Raw genomic sequence first — 18,321 nt, forward strand, 5'->3', positions numbered from 1 at the left:
CGTGCTCTGGGGCTCCCTGGGGAGGATCATGTGAAGAGCGATGGCAATCTGCTGGGGAGTTTACTCGTACTTCTCAAGGGTGGAGGCTTCTGTCAACTGGCTCTCACAGGAGACCTCAGAAATAATCTTCCCTGATGTCAGTGCACATGATAATTGGACTTGACAGATGATAATGAAGAAGAGGCTGTAACTGAGAAAGGGTCAAGGGAATGTCATAACTCTTGGGGGAGGAGGAGAAAACAGAAAAGTCCAGATGTCCAAAAGTTACATGAGGTAACTTGAGACATTAATCTTTGCTATTTCTGGTGCCAGAAGCGGTAGATGCAGGGGAAAATCAGCAACTCTAAGGTGGGTAGCCTGTGAAGGTTGTTTACTTTGTCTCCAGTTCACATTCATGGCTTGGTCTTGCTCTTAACCCATTTACGGAAATGGGTTTTTTGGTGAGGGATCCTCCTCTGTTGAGAATGTTGTAGCTAATGTGCCTGCACGTGGTACGGGGGCACCGCTCACCCAAGGGACTGAGTTACCGGTTATTCCTGGCAAACAGGGATGGGGAAAGGGGGATGGCTTTGTGGGTGCTGTGTCTTCAAGCACAGAGCTTGTAAGCAGAAAGTAGCACCGTTTCCTGGAACTGTGGTTCAGTGCCCATGTGCCTCATGGCTAATGCGTAATTAGCCTTAATTAGCTTAATTAGTCTGGAAAACATTTTTTTGCCTTTGCTAGAAGGTCAGCTTGTCCTCCCCTTGCTGGATGGATATTCTGGCCTGGCGCTCCTGACAGCATGAGCAGGACCCCAGCAATGCCGTCAGAGCCATGCTGGCTAGTGCACGGTGTACCGTGTGGTGCAGCCCGGTGTGCCGCGGCATCGGAGGATGTCTGCCAGCCTGGGGCCAGGGCGGGGCTGCTGCAGGGCTGTATGCTCTGGGATTTGGAAGGTGCATGTTCAATTCTCTGTCCCAGATGCCAGGCAGGTCCTTTAGACCCTTGAGGCTTTTTAAGTGCATAACTCCCACTTTGATAGAACTCCTGCAGAGACCAGCTCCTTGAAATAGGTGGGATTTTACCCCCTCAGGGGTAGGATTGGCATCTAAATGCCACTGAAGAATTGGGCTGTATCTGTTTTCTGGCTCTGCTCCCCATGAAGTGGGGGTGACGGCACTTCTCCCCTCACTGCTGAGAAACGTCAGCAGGGGGGCTTGCCTGGAGTGCTGCAGGCAGGGGTATAGGCTGTTTCAAAGAGTCCTGTGCAAACAGTTGATAGTTGCAGACTCAGTTGCCCCGTGATTGTGTAATGAAAAGAACAGCCTTGTTTATCATCATCAAATCAGATAAAAGTGGCATCTGGCAGTTGCATTTGTAATGTGCTCAAAAGAGGATGCTGTGTGCTAGTGGCAACATTTTCCCTGTGCTAAGAGCCTGCACAAGGACCCAGCTCTGCTGAGGTGACTGTCACCCTAGGATTAGTTTAGAATAACCTCTTCAGCAAAGTCATTCTGTGATCCTTACTGCAAGGTTTCAGGGAGGACAGAAATCCTCCCATCACAGCTCCTTCTGATGTGTGTTTCCTGATTGTGGGCTCTCATATTTTTCTTGTAATTACCAGCAAACTGGCTGAACAAGAGCTGAAATGCTTTTCCCTGACTGTCAGGAGTACAACACCCACTGATGAGTCAAGGGAGGAAGAGATCCTACTTCACGGGAGAGGGTACTGGGGGGGAAAGCGAGGGGAGAAGACAGGGAAGAATAGCTGCCAGAGAGTTGTGGAATAAATGACATTTGTTTAAAGACATATTTGAAGATTAATGATGGGAGTTAAAGTATGAAAGCAACAGGGCCTAAGTGTAGTATTAATGGAACCCATTTTCTTTGCCATCTCCTGCAGGAACTCTTTGGAAGTACAGAAGGAGGAAAATCACTTTACAGTAATAACTGTTATTTATATAAGAGAACAACATTGGATGTATCAAAATGTGAGGTTTCAAGGTAATAACTGGACCCTTACAATCATTGTTATCCGTTTAAAAGGCAATTTCTGTGATGGTGAATAGATGGAGGAAATAGCCCCAATCCTGCAACTGATGTGGTAAAGGAGGTTTATTTTATTATTATTGTTATTAGTCAGTTCCCAATCTGGTAAGATTGTGTTAAGAAAAAGGGAAAAGACTGGGAGAGATGAAGGAGCTGATAATCATCCTTGTGGAATTCGTTGGAACCATTTGATGGGCTTATTAGTGACTTAGTGCCTCATCTTGGCTCCCTCCAGAGTTGATGTCAAATGTCCCGTTGCAGCATCATTGATTCATATCCCATAAAGAGCAGCAAGCAAACGGATGACATGATCTTGTCGCCTCAGAGAACTGCTCCTGTTCTCCACCTGTAGTTCACACTGGTGGAAGGTGACTGCAGTGTCGTTGCAAGTACAGGGTGAATTAATAGTGCAAGCCAAGAGGATAATGACGGCTGTACTCAGTGACTGTGTCTCTCCTGATGTTAGCTGCGTGCACATCCTATAACCAAATCACATATGTTCCCATCCCAGGATTTGCAAGTGGCCTTTGGCAGGAGTAGCCACGCGCACTCCACCCGTATGGCTGTCCATGCATGGTCACATGAGAGGGTAATGGGCCATGCACCACACGGATTATCCTGGCAGGTCAGCTCAAGCCAAGAGGCTGTTTCTGTGTTTGGGTATAGGGAAGGTGAACAGGCTGTGGCTGTGCTCCACGGGCAGAAAAATCTGTTTTGCACAAAGCATGAGCCCAACCCTTTTGCAGGAATCGGGACAGATTCATGAATGATTCATGAGGAGGGGTTGGGGGTAGCAGGGAAGGATGATGATAATATTCTCCATGTGGTCAAAATGTAACAATAATTTGACCAGCTCTAATTTTTAATAACCATTGGGTTTGTGAGCAGATGTGACAGATGAGCTTGAGCAAACCATAGCCTCCCAAGCTGGCTTTTCACTTCAGAGCAACTAGGCCACTATCTGAAACACTAGAGCTGTGTAAAACCTCTCAGGCTCTGGGAGGAAGGAGTAGAAAGTTGAAAAAGAGGGACGAAAGATTCTGTCCTGTTTTCCGTAATATTCCAGTTAGAATAAGTGTCAGACATGAGCCTCAATTCATCCCAGTTCGGAGCAGTGCTTGAATGGGAATTTTATCTTTAAACCTCAAGTCTCATGGAGTGAAGCCTTTCACAAGGGTCAGGGTTTTTCCCCTTTAACTCTGCATGCATGGCGCTAGCTTGAGCATGGAGGCTCGGACTGTGATGCATGAAGTACGAGGGGTGGCAAGGAGGGGGTGACGGTGGGGGAGGTCTGGGTGTTTGATGGTGAGATAGCAGTTTTTTGTTCCGGAGGTGGCCCTGGACATCTCTCATGTTGGAAGAGGCTGGGGAGAATGATAAAGCAGCCCTGTTTCTGCAGGCAAGTTCTGCTAGCTCGGATAATGAAAAAGAATTGGATCCGTGACGGCAGCTGACACAGCTCGCTGTCTCGAAGGTGTTTTCAGTGTTGTGTTAAGATGCCTTTTATAGACTTTGAGAACTAGGGGGAATGTGGTGCCACCTGCGGCTAGCAACCCTAACTCTTCATGTGACAGCAGCAAGAGCAAACCCCCAGCAGAGAAGCCTGGACCACCCACTGAAATGCAAGCTGGTCCCAGCCTTCTCACAGTGGGAGGGTGCCTTGGCAAGATCCCCTGTCCTCCTGCCCTCCCCTCTGGTGTGTGCTCGGGCTCACAAGTGTTGAAATGGCTGTGGCTGGATTCAGCTCTTGCAAGTATCCTCATTAAGGTGGTTGAAAGTAGGAGGATTTAATGATCTGAACCATGACTTTAATTAATCAGCAAAAATGTTGCTTATTTATAACATAAAGCACAGCCTATGGATAACTCTGTTGTTTAATTAAGCTTATCACTGTGAACCTGATCCAGTTCCTTGCTGCATTAATGTAACTAATTCAGTATCCTCTCTAAGAAGCATCATAACAAACTACAAGGGGTGTAATTCACACCACTCATCCTCTGCTTTACAAGACAAGTGTGGCTGGTTCTGGTGAGTCTCATTCATGACTCAGTGTTGGTACCGATTCCTCTCCGATCCCACCAGCCACTCCTGCATTAGCGTGCTGCTTCCTCCGCCACGCCTAGCATCTGGGAGTCTGGAGTAGCTTTTCCTCTGGGTTTCTTTCACCTTGTTCACTAACAATTTTTGTGTCTGATTTAATTTAGTCTATGCAGCTGAGCTTTTTCTTTATCCTTGCCTTTTGCTTTATTTCGTTCCTCTTCACTCACCCTTTCCTGTTTCTGTGTAGCGTGTTTAAAACTTTTCCACGTTGCACAGATGTAGGGGAATCTGTAATGACCTCCCAAGCTGAAAGCAAAAGCTGTTTGCCTAAAAGTTGTTCTTTACCTACATTGAAGAGCATTGTACTAGAAACCTCAGAGATTCTTTGGGAAAAGTTTGCGTAACTTTTAAGGATTTTGTGGTTATTTTCCGTCATGCCAAGGATTCTCCAGGCAACATTTGCCACCCCACATAGGGATGATCTCCAGAAGATGCTAAGACAAATTGCCTCGAGTGGGGATGTTACTGTGCATCACTTCAGTCACTTAGGTCTCTGTAGATCCCTTCTCTCAAAAAGTAATCTAACAACAAAGTGGGGCTGCTTTTTTTTTTTTCCCCAAATGAGAGCATCCACATGAGAGTTTAATCTACTGTAACTGGTGCACATTACCTTCAGATCTTAATTCATTTCAACTTTCCTGAGTACCCGCATGTTTCTTGACCTCTTCACAGTGGGCATGGTAGTGTTTCTTTGCTTTATGGAGGTATCGTGAGGTCGAATATTTGAGAAGTTCACAGGTTGAATTCTCACAGGTTGGAGACAGTGGATTTTGTGGGAGGTGCCAGAAGGCTCAGAGCTCAAAGCAGAAGATGGGCCTCTGGAAATCTTGGTGGTGTGGCTGAGCTGGTCCAGCTCTAAGTCTCAGAAGTGACCACTTGGCTTGGGCACTGAAGTTCTGCGGTCACGCGTTCAGCTGCAGTGTGGATTCAGTGCAAGGCAGGTGGGCACAGGTGCTGATCTGGGGTTGAACAGGAGCCACTCTGTACACAAGCAAAGAAAGAAAAAGCAATTCTATTCCAGTAATGTATCATCATTTTCTTAGCATACAAGTATACAAACTGGGATTAGCTGAATTAGCAGTTTACTGCTAAGATGGATGGAAAGGGAGGGAAAACCATGTCAGAGTCCAGGGAAAATAGAATTCCTGTTTTGTTTTCCCATCCGGAAGTCCTCAGGGGAAAAAAATGCAGTGAGCAGAGCACACTAAAGAGGAAAGGCAGGAAGGCATTAAAGTAACCTATTAAATTGCTGAAGGCTGAGTGGCAAAAAAAATAAGTAAATAGAGGCTGTGTAGATTGATGGATATTGGATCTGAAGGGCGTCCACATCTGGTGTGGCAGCTCCTTAGCATCTCATTTCAGTGTGACTCAGCAGGAAAAGTTGTTTGTTCTAACAGTAAAGCAAAGAGATGATAACAATCCTGAGGCACGTCAGTGAAGGGCTTGCGTGTCATTGTTTTATAACTGAATCAAACTCTTTCATGTAGTTTAACACATCTGGATCTTATGCGATAGGGGTGAGGTTTCCAACGTCACCGTTTCCCACTCTTGTTCATCTTGTACTCTGTGATCACCTCCTACTCTTGGGCCGCAGTCTCTTCCCTTGCACATCTGTGCACCAGCATCTGGGCAGTGTGGGGGTAGGGAGGTGGTGAGAGGTAGGCAGTGAGGTTTCCTATGGAGCAGGTGCATAGAGAGCCGTGACTCTAAAGGCTAGCTTGTTAGGGACAAACTATTACCTGACTTAGGTGCTCTGAATTGCCCTCTGTAGGTCCTGACCCTCTCCACTGACTACAAAGGCTCCAAATGTAGTTTGAATCTCCCATCCGTGCTGTGCTCAGCTGTGTAGAATTGACCCTGGTCTTCATTTATCTTCATACCTGTTTCTTCTAATATGCTGCTGCTTCCGGAGGTTCCCATCTCCCAAAAACTCTGTTAATAGTGCTCACTTGGCTTTTGTGATGCACTTGGATGCCTGTAGATTGAAACAGAAGTGTCAAGTTTCAGTGGCAGTAAGTAAAAAGGCTAAGGTGCTAAACAAGGGCTTCTGAAGTCTCTTGGCATATTAACTCCATTTATTTGCCATGTGGTCTTGCAAAACCTTGAGGAGTTGCTTTATCTCTTTGTGCCTCTGTTCTTCATCCATCATAAGAGAATGAAAGTCATTCCACCTATCATTTGTCTGTCTCATATCTCTAAAGGAATTGTCATATCTGGTATCTACATCCAGCGTGGTAGGTCCTTGTCCTTGGATTAATCTTTTAGCAATTTGTAATAGTAGCAATGGCTAATGATTTGTAACAAGAATAGAGCTGGTGCAAAGTATCTGTAAGCTCTCCATATTGGTGAAAGCAAAACCCTAGATCCCGTCGCTACAGCAATTTTTTCCCCCTTCTCACATTGACACTGGGGATACGTCCAAGGCTATTTGCTATCTCTGTGTATGCAATTAATCAGCTGGCTGGGGAAACCTGGAACTGGGGCCTGGCACTAATGTACTCCATCATTTGGTCTAAGCTGTGCATCCTCTGCAACGCACTGGTGTTTGCCAGCCTGGGAAGAATCAGCAAGCGGTGCCAAAGCCCTAGCATCTTTGAAATAGGGAGCTGCTGAAAGAAGAGCAAATGCACTGTAAATGCTAAGAGTCCAGGAAGGGTTAAGAGGAAAACAGTCACTAAAGGTCCCACTTACATAAATGGAAATCCACTGGCTTTAGAGGGGCCCCAAATTCCTTTAATCCTGAAGCATGCTGGAGGTTCAAGAAATGGCTCCCTCTGCAAAAGGAAAAGTGTCGGTTTTGGAAATGTTGCTCTCCTTACATCACCGTCAATCCGTAAATCCCAAAGTGTTGCGGAGAGTTGTGTGTATGCTGGAATAGCCTTGGCTGCCACTGAAATACAGCCACCTCTGGGGATGCGTCCTGCATCGTCTGGGGCTCTGCAGCCGTTTCCTTTCCTGCCTCTCCATCCTGCGGCAGGCTCTTTCCCACACCGGTGGCTGCTGCCTGCTCTCCAACGCAGAGTCCCACCGCTGCATTGTTCGTTGTCATCCCTCAAATCTATGATTATAACTATAAATCCTAGCAGACTTTCCCCATTTGTTTTTTGGATTTTTTTTTTTAGCTTAGAATTTTACATGTTGTTTCTTCCTTCCCCGTTCTTTTTGTTTGCCTGGAAGTGGCACTTGGGGTTTGTGTGGTTATTTTTCTCGTGTTTATACTCTCCACTGACTTAATTAAGTTCTTGCTTGTTTCCTGGTCTTGCTAAGTTTACTGGCCCCACCAGGGCTTCCCAGTGCTCTCCTCCTAAAAACCACAGCTGCTGCTGGTCACCTGAGACCATGAAAATGGGCAGAAAAACTTCCTCTTGAAATTCAGCTTGACATTATTGAAACAAAAGACAGACAGGAAAACTACGTTCCCAACTTTGGTCAGTGTTTTTAGGCTGGTTTCCTAAGAAAATAAGATTTAGGCACTTAGACTGACCTTGTGTGGATGTGGGTAAGCGTCCATCCAGTAGCTCAAATTTTGTGGCCAACTGCAGTCCAGTTTGACAGATAGGCTTTTCAGAGATGCAGAAAATCTGCACTAGAGAGCACTGTTACGAATACCTCCTGCTGTGAGCAAAGCTTCAGGGAAACAAAAAGGCATCCAACCACACCATGTACACACATGCAGAAACAGGCTCTTGGTGGCTGGAATTGCCTGCTTTCTTGCTGGAAGATTTCTGACACCCCCAGAGGCTCTTCCCTCCTGGTGCCCATTTATTTCCATGCGCCTTTGGTAGCAACATCCCCAGACGGTGTCCACAGCTATTGGGATGCCTTGAGTGAAAGGAGTCCCACCATGCCTTCCCGTCATTCCATTTTTAGCATTAGACCTTCACCTCCTTCCCTTTTCTGTCTGCAAAACGCTGCCCACGCGAGATGGAGAGCCTTTTTTGTTCATTCTTCCACCCTTTCTTTCAGAGACATAATCATTTATTCCCTGCCTCAGCCCTGACCTTACACCTCAGGAAGGTTAAAACAGTCATTCCTCCTTCTCCCTGCTTTTCTCTCCTCATTTTTGGGAAGTCTCTTGACATGCTTTTCAGGGGATTAAGTAGGACTTATCTTGTTGCAAACGCAGTATTTGAATTCACAGATCGGGTCTTTATCCATAGCTGCAGCCTGCCTCAAGTCTGTGGCTGTGGAAACCTGGAGGAGTTTCCCTGTTGGCTTTAAAGGACCTCAGTCCTTTAAAAGCAGCTGCCCTGCTTTTGTACGAGAGGATGACTTCAGAATGCATTAGCCAGCTCTGGACAGGGCATTTCCATTTCAGACCCCTTTCTTATCCCTTTGTGCTCTTTTGCTTCTGGTGCATGCTGAGGGTGTTTGCTGGCTGCCTCGTAGCGAGATTTGTATTCAGAAAAGCAGGTGATCTTTAGCGGAAGAGCAGGACCTTGTCTCATTAGTGTTTTCCTCCCCGCATGTGAAGCAAAGGAGTGAGGGGCGAGATGAGACCTGTCTTGCAGATGCCTGCTTTCAGAATGGCAGCTGAAGTGTGTTCCCCCCTCCCGCCCCATTTTGGATACGAACAGCCATCTCTGTTTCACGTAGGCGTGTGCGGAGGAGGGAGGAGGAGTCCGGCAGTGCTTTTACCTGCCTGGACCAGGGGAACAATGTTTGCTCGGGCACAAAGATGAACTGCCCCTACTGAGGCGTTGCATCCCAGCACTGTGACAGGTCCAGCGTGATTGGCAGGTCGTCACCTTTGCAGGCTCAGGGAGGACAGAGGAGAAGTGCGATGGCATTCTCTATCTTCCTGGAAACTCCTGGTCTCAGAGAATGTTATTCTGATTTTATATACACAAAGCAATTATTAAAGAAGAGAAAAGAGAGGTTGCGTTTCAAGCAGTAGAAACTAAAGCCCTCAGCTGTTTTTATCACATCTCCCCTTCTCTCTCTCCTGAATTCATTCTCTCTTGATAGCAGAAATGAGAGGGAAGCTCCATTTAAATGCAGATTTCGAATGTTGGCCAAGAGCAATAAATAGCCCTCTGCTACACTGATCAGACAAACATTACCAAGTCTCTTTGTGAAGAAGAGTTTATGTTTTTAGATTTTCTTTTTCCTTGATGAGACCCTCTTTCCTCTCAGAGTAATAGCGTATTGACGACTTTTTATTTTATTTTTAAGCAGCACTTCAGGGATTATAATGGAAACACAATCCCACCTGTTTCTCCACTGAAGCTATACTTGACAGCCCTGTAATGAGGAAGTCTGCAAATTCCTTATCCTTTACCGTATCGACAGCTTGAAGGGTTGATACCATATTCAGCAGAGGGGAAATGTGCAAAAGAAGGCAATCCTGCAACCATTTTTTATCAATTGCCCCCTCAAATGAACTTTGTGGGTTTTGAGCCGGTTTGGGGTTAATGAAGTTGGGAGCAGCTGCAGGTGGGTCTCTGATGATAAGTGTAGCACAGGTGGTTGGGGAGCAGCAGGCAGGAGCAGGAGGAAGGGGAGATGTGGAGGTCTGGGGTGATTCCCCCACGTCCCAGGGCATCTCCTGAGGCTGGTGTTCCCAAGCAGGACGTTGGTGTTTGAAGAATGGTGTGTTTTTCTGGTATGCCTTTGATCTGAAGCGTTCGTGGTTTTGAGACTAAGGACTGATCAGCTCCCGTGGTAGGTATTGGATCTTCTAGGTGTCTAAACCTGGTTGAACTGAGGTTATAGCTCTTAATGTGAGAGTCCATTCATCACGGGAACATACAAGATTTGAGGACTGTGTTTACAGTATAAATCAGAAGAGGTTGTAGGTGTGATCGTAACCTGTCAGAGGAGACACCTGAGAAATATTGTGGATGGCTTTATATCTTTTTAACTTGGAGGGACAGGTTATGAACAGTGAAATACCATGTTTACTAAGCCAGTGCTTTGCTAAATCTACATCTTCAAGAGATGACTTGAGATGGCAATTGTGTTTCTGAGTACGGCTTTACATCTCGATGGTATGAAAAGCATCTGAGAAAATGTAGCAATACTTAATAATGTTAAGAGGGAAAGGTCAGCTGAACACCGTTTGTTGTAGCAGTGTATAAACCTCCCGGTAACATCTGTTCCCTATTACTGTGATAAAAATTGCTCCTTCCTTAGATCTTAGTTGGATCATGAATTAAGTAGTGATATGTAGTAAAACTTGCAGTCGTATTAGGCTTGTCAGAGTGCATATGTTGTGAATCTGACTGGTGGCGGGTAGCACTCTGGGGAGCCACGTGGCTTGGGGGAATGGGAGAACGGAGGCTTTCTGCTTTTTTAGCACTGGTTGAAACGCAACTGAGGGTGGAAAGGATTAAATTTCAGTGCTGCCTGTGAAGTGGCTGGTGCACTTAATAGGATGAGTTGCTGTGTCTCAGCCCGGCTCCAGGAAGACAGCTGTCTCCACCACTGAAAGCACACAAACTGACAGCACTGCCTGTCCCCCCATTCGCTGTTTTGGCAGAAAGGAGTAGGACTGAATTGTTCGGGGTGAGAAATGAATGTCCTTCCTCCTCCCGGAGAAGTTTCTCCAGGGTAAGAGGAGAAAAGGCAGAAGAGATTGAGCATCTGCCTTTCGTACTGCTGTGGCTGTGCTCTCCTTGAGTGGAGTGAAAATGCTGCAGCCAGATGCCACCTCCTCCGGCTCTCCCTCTGCATGGGGGCAACCGCGTGTGCACGTGCTGTGGGGCCGGGGCTGATGGAGTTTAAGGAAGCCGTGTCTCTGGGGAGCCCCTTGTCCAGCTCCTGTCCGGACAAGGCACTCGCAGATATCCTGTAGGCTATATCTCAGTAGGGCAGGGCTTAGGCCAGGTGTGTGCTAACACACACGCACACATGTGCATGCATACATACACACGTCTCATCAGAGAGGACCGACTCCTTCCTCCCCATCCCCCATCATGTCTGCCCGCCTCTGAGGGCTGGAAAATCAGAGGTGAGGACGATCTGTAGGAAAGTTATTGAAATCTGCTTTTCTCAGAGGGCACCATCATGTCGTCTTGTATTTCTTTGGCTACCATTAATAACTTTTTTCCTAGTTCTTGCTGTTAAATCATTAACTTTGAGTGTTACATTTCAAATTTGTGTTTTATGGAAATTTACGATTGAAGACACTTGTTGCTTGAATCTTGAGCAGCCGTAACCCGACTATTTTAAATGCATATCCAAAGCGATAAACTCTTCTGGTTTGTGGGTTTTGTGTTAAGTGTAAGGAAAACCTGGGCATATTGAATAAAAAAAGAATTATTACTATATAAAGGATGTTTATCTATCAAGATTGGAACAACCCATGGGAAGAGATGTTTCCAGCCAGTTCTTCCTGAGTAAAGCTCAGCCTCTGCCAGTCCTTGCTGACTTCACTTGAAGTTGTTTGACTCTTGGTCCCTGTGAAATCCTAAGCAGCCCTGAATTGGGCATCACAGCCCCAGGTGCTCCTGACTCCCTCTGAAATACTTTTCTCATAATTCATAGAGAAGGCAGTCTAGATTGGAGACATGTATTATGATGGGGAAGATAGAAGTGATTTTTGAGGCCAGCAAAGTTCAAAGACTTTGCTGTAAGTTTTCAGGATTAAAGATTTACTTGATGCATTTTCCCATATTTAATAGACAGGAATAGATGAAAGGGAATTTCTATAAAGATTTTCGTTCATAGTTAATGATGCTGCTATTAGATGAGCTTCGACATTGTCTCCCAAGATATGAAGTTTTAAAACCAACCTTTTTAAAACATTAAATGACCTTTTTCATCCGCTAGCTTTAATAAATAAAGATTATTTCAGCCTCATTACCTAATCTGTTCTGGGGGCTGGTTTAATATTTGGTAAAACTAACTAGTCTCCCAAAACGCAAGTGAACAAATTTTGCTGGTTTTCTATCACACGCCCTGCAGGGAGATAGGAAGCGGTAATGTGGTTTGATTAGTGGCTGGGCCCTAGGAGTGCCACCGCCACCTCCATCCTGGGATTCAGGATGTCCAGCTGTGTTCCTTTCTTTTCCAAAACTTGCCGCTTGCTGTGGGCACTTTCGCCTTCCTTGTGTATTTGCTCCCAAGGTGGGCTGCAAAGTTCAAATTCAGTCAGAGCTGAGTAGGGAAGAGGGTTTGTTGTTGGTTTGTTTTTTGGTTTGGTTTGGTTTGTTTTTGTTTCCCCCTCAGCTGTAGGGAAATTTTCAAGATTTCCAAAAATGAGAGTGGAAAATCCCATCCTGAATAGAGACAAAAAATCTTTATGCAAACATTTGTGCCTACGTGGCCTGAAGAAATTATTTTAAATGCTTTGGTTTCAACTCTTTTATTTTTAAAATGTATTTAACTATACATTAGTGGAAATGAGTTTTGTTTGAAAACTGACTATTGAAGAATATACTTGAAAATGTTGTCCCATTTTAATGATTTTGAAGCTTTAAATTGGAAAATAATGAATCTAAGAATGCTGACATGCACTCCCCCACCACTGATCTTTAATTTTGCTATGTCAGCACCTGGAACGTAAGAAGCATTTTGTGATGTTCATCAGATTCAGTACATTGCTTTACCCTTTCCTGGAAACAGGGCCGCAGTGAAATGTTTACACACATCAAACAGTTTTGTGTATGAGAAAGTGGGGTCCCGTTCAGGACTTTCTTCTCTGTCTGCTGCTGCTTTCCTAGAGAAGTGGGGAGCTGAGCAAGCTGCTTGTTGGGGCACTTTAGTCTCCCAGCTTCTTTGTAATTAAGAGCAGTCACCAGGCGTATCGATGTATTAAAAAACCTGTGATCCATGCTCCTGGCCTTAGAGGAAAGCACAAACTTTTTTCTTGCATAATGAGATTAAGATTAACTGCCCTAGCTTTGCAGATAATGATGGTGCTTGCGTGTTAGCGGAGCAGAGGAGATGGTGTCGCCTGAAGGACTGGGAATGTTCGCCAAGACATCTGTGCATATCATACAAGAAGTATTGCTGTGTGTTGTTTTATCAGTACTTCGTTCAGTTTAGCTCCCATAAAACTGGGAAAGAATAGGAAGAGAAGGAATTCTTGAGTGGGATGTCATCATGATACAAAGTAAATCAGGTTAGTGTGGACCACCTTTGCTTCACCAGTGGATTTGGTATCTAGTTACCTTCCACAGCTGGGGTTAGGGCAGGACTGGGAAGCAGAGATGCTCTGCAGTTTTGTCATGAGAGAAGAGATCCCACTGGGACGAGCACAGCAAGGCTGAGAAAAGAGCCCTGAAATGTGATGCAAGGTGGTTGCTGAAATTGGGCTGTGCTTTGAGATTTGGGTGGGTTCAAAGCAAGTCTCAGCGGCAGGAAAGCCAAAGTAGAAGGAGCCTGAACCCGAGACAGGTTTCTTCATTGGGCTGGGCTGTGTCAGAGGCTCTGTGTGTTGGTGGCAGTGAAGGGTGATGGGTGCTTATGCACTGGGGGAGCGATGAGGACCTCCAAGGCACAAACCAGCCATCTGAGGAATGTGATCTCAGTCTCACCTACAGCACATCATCACTGTGCTTCTTTAACAGTGGTCCCAGTTAGCTATGTCTTCAAAATGTGTGTATCCTTGGACTCTGCTCCCAGCCCTTGCTCCTAGGGAGGCAGGATACCTCCCATTTACAGTTGATGTGCTTTACTTCAGCTGCCAGCTGATTTACGTGTTTCACTCTGAATTTCCCTGTCTAAAAAAAAAAAAAAAAACAAACCCAAAACCAAGCCTGCTGCAGCACAATGACACGTTTCAAAGCTTCAACAAGGCACCTAGCTGCTGTAGTTAGTTCCATGTTTCCCTGACACACAAACCAGCAGAGCCCCACTAATCCCTGCTTTGCTAACCTATGCAGTGTGGGGCGTGATTCGGTGCTGAGCTGCGACTCCATCTACACCTGAGCAGTTCTGAATGGCATCGCTCCCTTTGGAGAGATTTTTGGGAAGGGAAGATAAGCATTGGTGCCTTTCTAATACACACAACAAAAACCAGCGCTGCTCTTTGCCAGGTACGACTGAATAGCTGCATTCTGGGAGGAGACCTCCTATTAGCAAGGATAAACCCACTGGGGTGCAGAAGTTGTGCTAGCTCATAATGAAACGCTGTGATTAATGCTCAACTCCAATTTCTTTTTGCCTTCCGTCAAGAAAATAAAAATAATACCCCACACTATCTTCCTCTGCCTTACACAGATTTGAGTGGGCAGGCCCAGGAGCTGAGTTCAAGAGTCAAGTGCTTTCTGTTTGAAAAATATTTGTCCCTTCCCACCCACGGCTGCCCACGTGCTTCCTGAAATATTCCAGCTATCAGCACCGTACCAACGCTTTCTCAAACGAACGAACCGAGGCTATCTGGGGACGTTCTTCCTCTGTTGGGATGTGAGGCAGCGCCCAGAACCGGGCTGCTTGGGGCTGCACAGCTGGATGTCCCTCTTTAGGGGCACCCAGGGCGAGCGGGTGGACGCCCGTGCTGCAGTGGGTGCTGAGCACCGCCAGGACCCCAGCAGCGTAGGCGGCCGTGTCGTGCTACAGCGAGCCGGCAGGTAACGCAGCTGCTGCTGCAGAGATTTTGCCACCTACGTGTCTGGCAAGACCTGGGAAGTGGGCGAAGCGGCGGGAAAGGCCGTGCGTGGGAGGGAGGATGCGCTAACAATAGCGGTGGCAGGAGCAGAAGTGCCAACGCGCTGGCTGCTTGTGTGGCAGCGGAGATCCCAAAGAGGTGCTGGGGACGGGGAGGTGCACGGAGCTGGGCTGAGTCCCTGTCAAGCCTAACTGCTGCCAACGCCTTTGCTCCTGCAGCTGCCATCCTGGATGACCCCATGGAGTGCAGCAGAGGGGAGAGGCTCTCGATCACCCTGGCCAAGAACCGCATCAACCGCGCGCCCGAGCGGGTGGGGAAAGCCAAAGTGGAGGTGGACATTTTTGAGCTGCTGCGAGACAGCGAGTATGAGACGGCAGAAACTAGTAAGTACCCCTCCATGTAGCTGGTCCTTCCCCAATTCTTCTCTCCACTGGTTCACAGGAGGTATCTGGCACACTGCGCTTGCTGCCGAGGATAATTGTGTGATAGTCAAGGTGGGTATGCAGGGTAAAAAGCACCTCTCGGCTCCTCTATCAGCACTTGAAAGATCAACACGTGCTAGCATGAAAGTGTATCTCTGCAAAGCCCCCAGGCCTGCCCTGGCTGCCCGAGCGCAGTCAGGTTTGGTGCAGGGGTTTGGTACGGTCTGGATGCGGGTGCAGCATCCCCTCGGGAGGTGTGTGGGACCTTTAGCAGCACACTGCGCTGTGTTCAGCACCAGCCAAGCGTTTGCAAGGGCTGGCCCTGCATTCACCACGGGGGCACAGTGGCACGTAAGGGGAGGTTAGGCTTGGAGGATAAGTGCCAAGGCCAGTTTTCATTTGAGGGTTTAGCGTGGTGTTGTGAGGTGAGCCCTGGCGTGGACTGAGAGGATCTGGGTCCCCTATAAGCTTTGCCACCATTCAGCTCAGTGGCTTGGGACAAATTATTTTCTTTAATGTGTGTGTCAATAAACAGATGTAATCATACAGGCGGTGATGCTCCTTTGTAAAGTACTTAATGGTGTGCAAATAAGAGACTCTGGGCAAGTTCAGTGCAATTAAGTTATTTTTAAAACCCCACGGAACGCCATGTGTCAGCAAACATGATAGCTCTTCCAGTGCTTTAGATTGCCAGTGGATTTGTTTACACAAAGTGAAGTTTTCAAGTGATGTTTAAAATCATGTGGATTAAAAAGAGCTAATTTTGAAAGAGCGGTATGCTTTCCACGTTGCTTTAAAGTCCCTTAACGCAATCAGGTCTATACTATAGGTGTTCCTCTAGATGCCCAACATATCAGACACATGCTGATGAATAAAAATGGAATTGATGGTTAGTGTCCCACAGACCTCTCAGGAGTCCAAGTGAAAGAAACCAAAAAGATCTATAATAGCTTCTTCCTGTAAGAGGGAAAATCCCTTGGAATAGAATAGCTTCCCTTTAGAATAATTTTTGAGATGATTTTTAGAGTTCCGGGGAGGACTATGATTTTTTTTTTTTATTACAAGCTGGCTTGAAAAAGCTGGAGAAATAATTTTAAATAATGGTTCTCTGTTCTAAGCCTGTGTAGTCTGCAGGGTATCCCAGAAAGGTGTGGTAGTGTGTTGTGGTCTAGAGTGGGCTGGCTTTTCACACAGCTTTGGTGTTTGTTCTGCGCAGCACTGAGCATCCCTGCGCCTGGGAGGCCCCATGGAGCCGCGTACCCAGTGCTGCGCAGGAGCAGGTCTCTGGGTAACTGGCAGAACGGGCTGAATAGGCCTGCGAGATCAGCAGATCGCTCCTTCATTTCCTGAATTAGCGTTTGCATTATTTATAGAAGCGTTCAGTTAATAAAGTGCATTTCAGCAAGTACCTGTATGTCTATTTATAGAGCCTGTCACCCATGAGGCAGTCTAGATTAAGATAATCACATGCAGCATCACAGGGACTGTTTAAAACAGCAGTTCTCCACCTTTTTAGATCCCTCATCTCTTTTAACTTTTTCTTTTAACTTTTGTCTTTCCCATCTGTTCAGGATTGTGCGCATCCCGCTTTGCCCTCATTTGGCACAGCAGTAGGGCAGATCCCATCTCACTGGCTGGGTTGTGCAGAAGGGATGGGGGCTGCCTGTGTTTCCAAGTACATGTCCAGTTTGCCCCCGTAAGGATCCCAAATCTCCCAGCGAGCCTCCTAGGAAATGAGAAAATTGCTTGCTTGCCTTAGCCTTCTGTGTCTTTGGAAGAACCAGTAGCATTTTTAGTTCCATTCTTCTTACTCTCTCATAAATCTTCTGCATGTAGCAGTGTTTCTGTTATTTAGCTTTGCTGAAGAAACAAGCTCGAGTGCCAAGTGACCCCAGAGCTGCGGTAAAGATCGTGAGCGGGATTTCTTTCTCACTTGCACCCCTGTAACACTGCTCAGAAATTTTTCTGTTGGAACGTTTTTCAAGCAGAAGAATACTAATTTGCTGAGAATGAAGTATCATGCGAGAAATTGTTGATTTCAGCAAACGTGGTGTTTGGGGAGAACATGGAAATGGGATAAGTGAGGAAGAGGCAATCTTCCATTTGGAATTTTCACCTCTGGGTGACTTTCTTTGTTTTCTTTACTTTGACTTATAGAATATAAAAAGTAGAAATCAGAGCAAACTGATTTGATTTTGGTGAAGTGAGTATTCGCATAATTTTGCAATATGTTATTTGCCTTTTCTTCAGAGGGAAAAATGTCTTGAAGCATTTCTTACAAAAGGAAAAAGCTGGATTCTGCATGGCTCCGCTATTAATGTCGCTGAAGTTATTCTTGATTTATACTGGTAGCAGAGGAGAATCAGATCCTTTAACTTAAATTTCAAGGCTTTCAAATATCTGACTTCTCAGCTTTAATATGGCACTGATATTTGTTATCACACGTAATATTAATAAAAGCAGTTTAGATGTTTTAACCTATGACTGCAAAGCTGTTATACATCTGTTTAATACTGTTCTCAAATTTCATGCCCTTTGAATCACCCTTAAATATCACAGCTAGCATGCTTAGCTGACTGATCTAGGAATGCTGTGATTACACCCCATCAGTGATATTCCGTGTACAATTAGTGCATCAAGAGAAGAAAGACCTTTTGAGAGTTAGTTTTTATTTCAGTGTTGAGCTGTTTTTCTTTCTTTTTTTCCTCCTGACTGACTCGGGCATCTTACTGTTAGGGGGCCACAAAATCACAATTGCTATAGCAGGTAAAATATGAGTCAGTCTTAATCCCATTCATGCATGGTTTGCCATTTCCGCTTTATATATGAATGAAAACAAACATTGCCTGTTCCTGTATGCAACATCTGTAAAGTCCTGTGTTTTGAAATGAGCTTGCAGTGAAAGGTTATGGATAGAGCTTTTTTTGCCGTTATAAGTAAAGCCTGTTCTCTCTTTGTGTTTGATGTTTCAACTCCTTTTATGGAGAACAAAAATGACTAGTTTAATCATGTCTTTATCTAAAACACCTTATTCCTTTTGATGTCCGGGGATGGACAAATTTTCTACTTGTCACCCTGTCCCCTATCGTCTCATCAGTCTTTTAAGCATCTTTCTGTTGTTAATCCAAACATCTCAGGGCAGGTCAGCAGTCAGAGTGAGCGAGCAACTGGAGGATTTTTAATTTTTATTTATTCACACCAATATTTCAAAGTGCC

The 18,321-nt window shown here is 45.8% G+C and overlaps 1 protein-coding gene across 4 annotated transcripts in view; it reads left to right on the plus strand.

Annotated features, from left to right (window-relative positions):
* GRIK4 (glutamate ionotropic receptor kainate type subunit 4) overlaps nucleotides 1-18,321 on the plus strand; it is a 212,423-nt gene that overhangs the window by 115,549 nt on the left and 78,553 nt on the right. For 3 of the 4 annotated variants that reach the window (XM_076358471.1, XM_076358473.1, XM_076358474.1), the window contains exon 3: nucleotides 14,902-15,066. In XM_076358471.1, coding sequence (XP_076214586.1) covers nucleotides 14,902-15,066 — 165 coding nt within the window. Of the gene's footprint in view, nucleotides 1-14,580; nucleotides 14,646-14,901; nucleotides 15,067-18,321 lie in introns of those variants that run through there. The other variant, XM_076358472.1, reaches the window with a different exon arrangement.

This window comes from Aptenodytes patagonicus, chromosome 23 (assembly GCF_965638725.1).
Source record: "Aptenodytes patagonicus chromosome 23, bAptPat1.pri.cur, whole genome shotgun sequence".
Lineage (NCBI taxonomy): Eukaryota > Metazoa > Chordata > Aves > Sphenisciformes > Spheniscidae > Aptenodytes > Aptenodytes patagonicus.